This window comes from Anopheles stephensi, chromosome 3, assembly GCF_013141755.1.
Source record: "Anopheles stephensi strain Indian chromosome 3, UCI_ANSTEP_V1.0, whole genome shotgun sequence".
NCBI lineage: Eukaryota > Metazoa > Arthropoda > Insecta > Diptera > Culicidae > Anopheles > Anopheles stephensi.
The window spans coordinates 13,051,326-13,054,920 of record NC_050203.1 but is presented as its reverse complement, the minus strand read 5'-3'; the positions used below and the strand labels follow the sequence as shown (position 1 = coordinate 13,054,920).

General features: G+C 49.1%; 1 protein-coding gene across 1 annotated transcript; it reads left to right on the top strand.

Annotated features, from left to right (window-relative positions):
- Positions 1 to 964: 964 nt before the first annotated feature.
- LOC118509243 (probable hydroxyacid-oxoacid transhydrogenase, mitochondrial) lies at positions 965 to 3,551 on the top strand. The gene is made up of 4 exons (XM_036049557.1): positions 965 to 1,295; positions 1,354 to 1,432; positions 1,501 to 2,535; positions 2,602 to 3,551. Exons 1-4 carry the CDS (start codon positions 1,243 to 1,245, stop codon positions 2,824 to 2,826), a joined length of 1,392 nt encoding a protein of 463 aa, XP_035905450.1. The 5' UTR covers positions 965 to 1,242; the 3' UTR covers positions 2,827 to 3,551.
- Positions 3,552 to 3,595: the final 44 nt, after the last annotated feature.

The window sequence follows — 3,595 nt, the reverse complement described above, 5'->3', positions numbered from 1 at the left end:
GCGAGGGTTGGGCTGATGATTATTTGCCGTGATTATATCCGAATAATATATTGCGTGCTGATGTCGTCACGGGCGACCATGCCGCCGGCAGAATGCCTGGGTTCGAGCTCCACAACAGCTCCACAAAAATGCGACTGGCACACGTTGGAGTTATTGAGCGGGACAAACGAGGAACAATAAACACATAGTTTACTATATTTAGTTGGACAATCAATAGTGCGTACTACTACGGGATAGGAAGTGGGAAGGAATCAGAGGGTGATTCCCATCTTTTTGGCGAAGCCGAACAGGATCCGCGCGTATTCGTAGTCCTTCTGATCCAGGATGGCGTGTATTGGCACCCCGGGGGACCTTCCTGATGCCCGAACGGCTGATAGTAAGCCGGGTCTTGCCGCATCGAAATCCACGCAAGACCAGAGGATGTGGTCAATGTCGTGATATCCGTTGCTACAGCTACAAACCTTGCTGTCGGCACTGCCTACACGATGGAGATGCGCGTTCGAAGGCACTGCGTTTGGCCAAGGAATCTGCCTTTTCATTACCGGAAATACCGCAATAAGCAGGCAGCCATATAAGCGATATTCTGAATGCTTTGTCGAATAGAGAGCTAAGAATATCCAATATTTTTTGGATAAAGTAATCAGAGCTCTTTAATGCCTCTACGGATTTAAGTGCTTGGACAGCGCTGATAAAATAAAGCGCTGCTGCCAGAGTTTATAAAATACTGATCCGGGAAAATTTATTTTATTTGTTTCTTAAATTTGTTTTCTTAAATTAATTCTTTTAATTCGAAAAACATCCTACATCTCATTGGTTTTTATTTAAATTTTTAAACGAGTAATTTTACTTAAAATTAGTTTTTTTTTTTATATTTTAAATTTATTTATTTATTTATTTTCGTTATTAGGGTCATGCCGTATTGTAAAAAAAAAATAAATGATACAATTAATTTTAAACTATTTTTTAACTTTACAACGAATGTCTCCAGTTCAATTTCCACAATTTCTGAACAATTCAAAAATAATTCCTTATTTAATTCAAAAATACTACCAACATTTGCACGAATCGCCCTAGTGATCACCCCCTTAGCTCGAAGTTTCGCTGCCCGCCTGCCTGCCAGTGATCTCACATCTACATGCAAACGTTCGTGCAAACAGCTGTGTTGATGAACGGTGTTGTTATTATGGTGCGCGCGATAGGGTAGCGAGATACATTTAATCTTCCGTTGATAGCGCAACCAGAATGTGGAACCGTGGAAGAATCGTCAGCCTAATGCGAACCGTGGCTAATGGCAGGTAAGTAGAGGTAATTTTTTAAACACCCGAGCCTACACAATACCGTCTTCTGGTGTAGTTGTAGCTGTCCAGCACATTCGCGCCCTGTTGTCATCAACCAGCACGCCCCGCCATCCAAGAATGATACCGCGTTTGAAGTGAGTTGTAAGAAACAGATGAATTTTATTTTGATAACAATTCTCCACTTCTCCTGCTCCTCTGCTAGATGTCCTCCTCGACCATTCGCTACGGCCCAGGGGTAACTCGCGAGCTGGGACATGATTTGCAGAACCTTAACGCGAAACGCGTTTGCGTTGTGAGCGATCGGAATGTGCTACAGTTGGGCTCGGTGAAGGTGGGACTCGATTCGTTGACCCGGGCCGGCATCGAGACGGTGCTGTTCGACCAGGTACGGGTGGAACCGACCAACGAAAGCCTCCAGACAGCGATCGACTTTGCACGAGCGCACCAGTTCGATGCGTACGTAGCGATCGGCGGTGGTTCCGTCATCGATACCTGCAAGGTAGCTAACCTGTACAGTGCCGACCGGGATGCGGAATTCCTCGACTACGTGAACGCCCCGATCGGGCAGGCAAAGGAGGTAACCGTGCCGCTGAAACCGCTGATCGCGGTACCGACCACCGCCGGCACGGGTTCGGAAACGACCGGCGTTGCCATCTTCGACCATAAACCGCTGCACGCAAAGACGGGAATTTCCAGCAAAGCGTTACGACCCATCCTAGGGCTTGTCGATCCACTGCACACACTGTCCCAGCCGGAAAAGGTAGCCGCGTACTGTGGGTTCGACGTGTTCTGTCACGCGCTGGAAAGTTTCACCGCCATCCCGTACACCGAGCGAGGTCCGGCACCGGCCAATCCAAAGCTAAGACCCCCGTACCAGGGTAGCAATCCCATCTCGGACGTTTGGGCACGGTTTGCGCTGCAGACGATCGCCAAACACTTCCGGCGCGCTGTGTTCCGCGCGGATGATCTTGAGGCACGGTCCCAGATGCACCTGGCCTCGACGATGGCGGGCGTTGGATTTGGAAATGCCGGTGTCCATCTGTGCCATGGGCTGTCGTACCCGATAGCTGGGCTGGTGAAGCAATTTATCCCACAAGGTTACACCGGCAGCCATCCGATCATCCCGCACGGACTGTCGGTGGTGATGACAGCGCCGGCTGTGTTTCGGTTTACCGGAGCAAGCTGTCCAGATCGGCATTTGGAGGCGGCCGGTATTTTGGGAGCAGATGTATCCAAGGTTTGTGCATGCTAACGATCATCCTTTAAGGGACGGAACTAAAAATCCTGCTTTACTCTCCCATAGAGCCACCGTAAGGATGCGGGAGCCATCCTTTCCGACATCGTACGCCAGTACATGCACGATCTTCACATCGAAAATGGCCTATCCGCGCTCGGGTTCAATTACTCCGACATCCCAGCGCTCGTCAAGGGAACACTGCCCCAGGAGCGTATCACCAAGCTAGCACCCCGCGGTCAATCGAAGGAAGATCTCGCCGGGCTGTTTGAACAGTCGCTTACCGTGTACTAGCGGCAGGAAGTTGCAGGTCGTCCTAACGGGAGGAACGGTGTCACGAGTTCATATTTCTTATCCCACGGTGCTGGACCCACGGTTGGTAGTCACGGCAGGCAATCGCCGTTTGAAGCTGGGTACTGTTTCACACACGACACCATGAATGATTTCTGCGCGCGATGGCACTTGCCCAGTACGTTCCCAACGGCACTGTTTACGTGAAACGTGCTCGCGTCATACCCATCGGCAACGAGCCATCACTTCACGGGTAATGATGATACATACATCAGCTAATGATCGCACATTTCTTCACCCTGCTTTTTCGGACGGCTTGGCTGTGCTGTTGTTTACTTAAGGATGCTCTTAGCGGTTTGAAAGATTTACACTTGCCCCCGCTCGGGAAAGCGCTGCTGGAAGAACTTCGGTTCGGTTTTCTTACTCTCTTGCACACGTGCGCGAGTCGCCACACTACAGGTACCTCATCATAACAACAAGTTTCTGCAACACTCAACCCAACGTGTAGGAGGAACCAGACAGATCGTTACATTAGGACAAACGAAACAAAACTAAACATCAATGCGAGGGGCTCTGTGCTTTCTGCAGTAAACTACCCGCAAACGTATTGGATTTTACGACAAAGCAACAATTCCTGGCGTAATGTTGAAGCATTTTCTCTCAAAATAGCATAGCAGCGGGAAGACTTCTTTCGATAAAGTTACATATCCAGTGGTCGCTTCATGGCACACAATTCTCCTCATGACTTAAAAATGAAAGAAACCGAATGCAA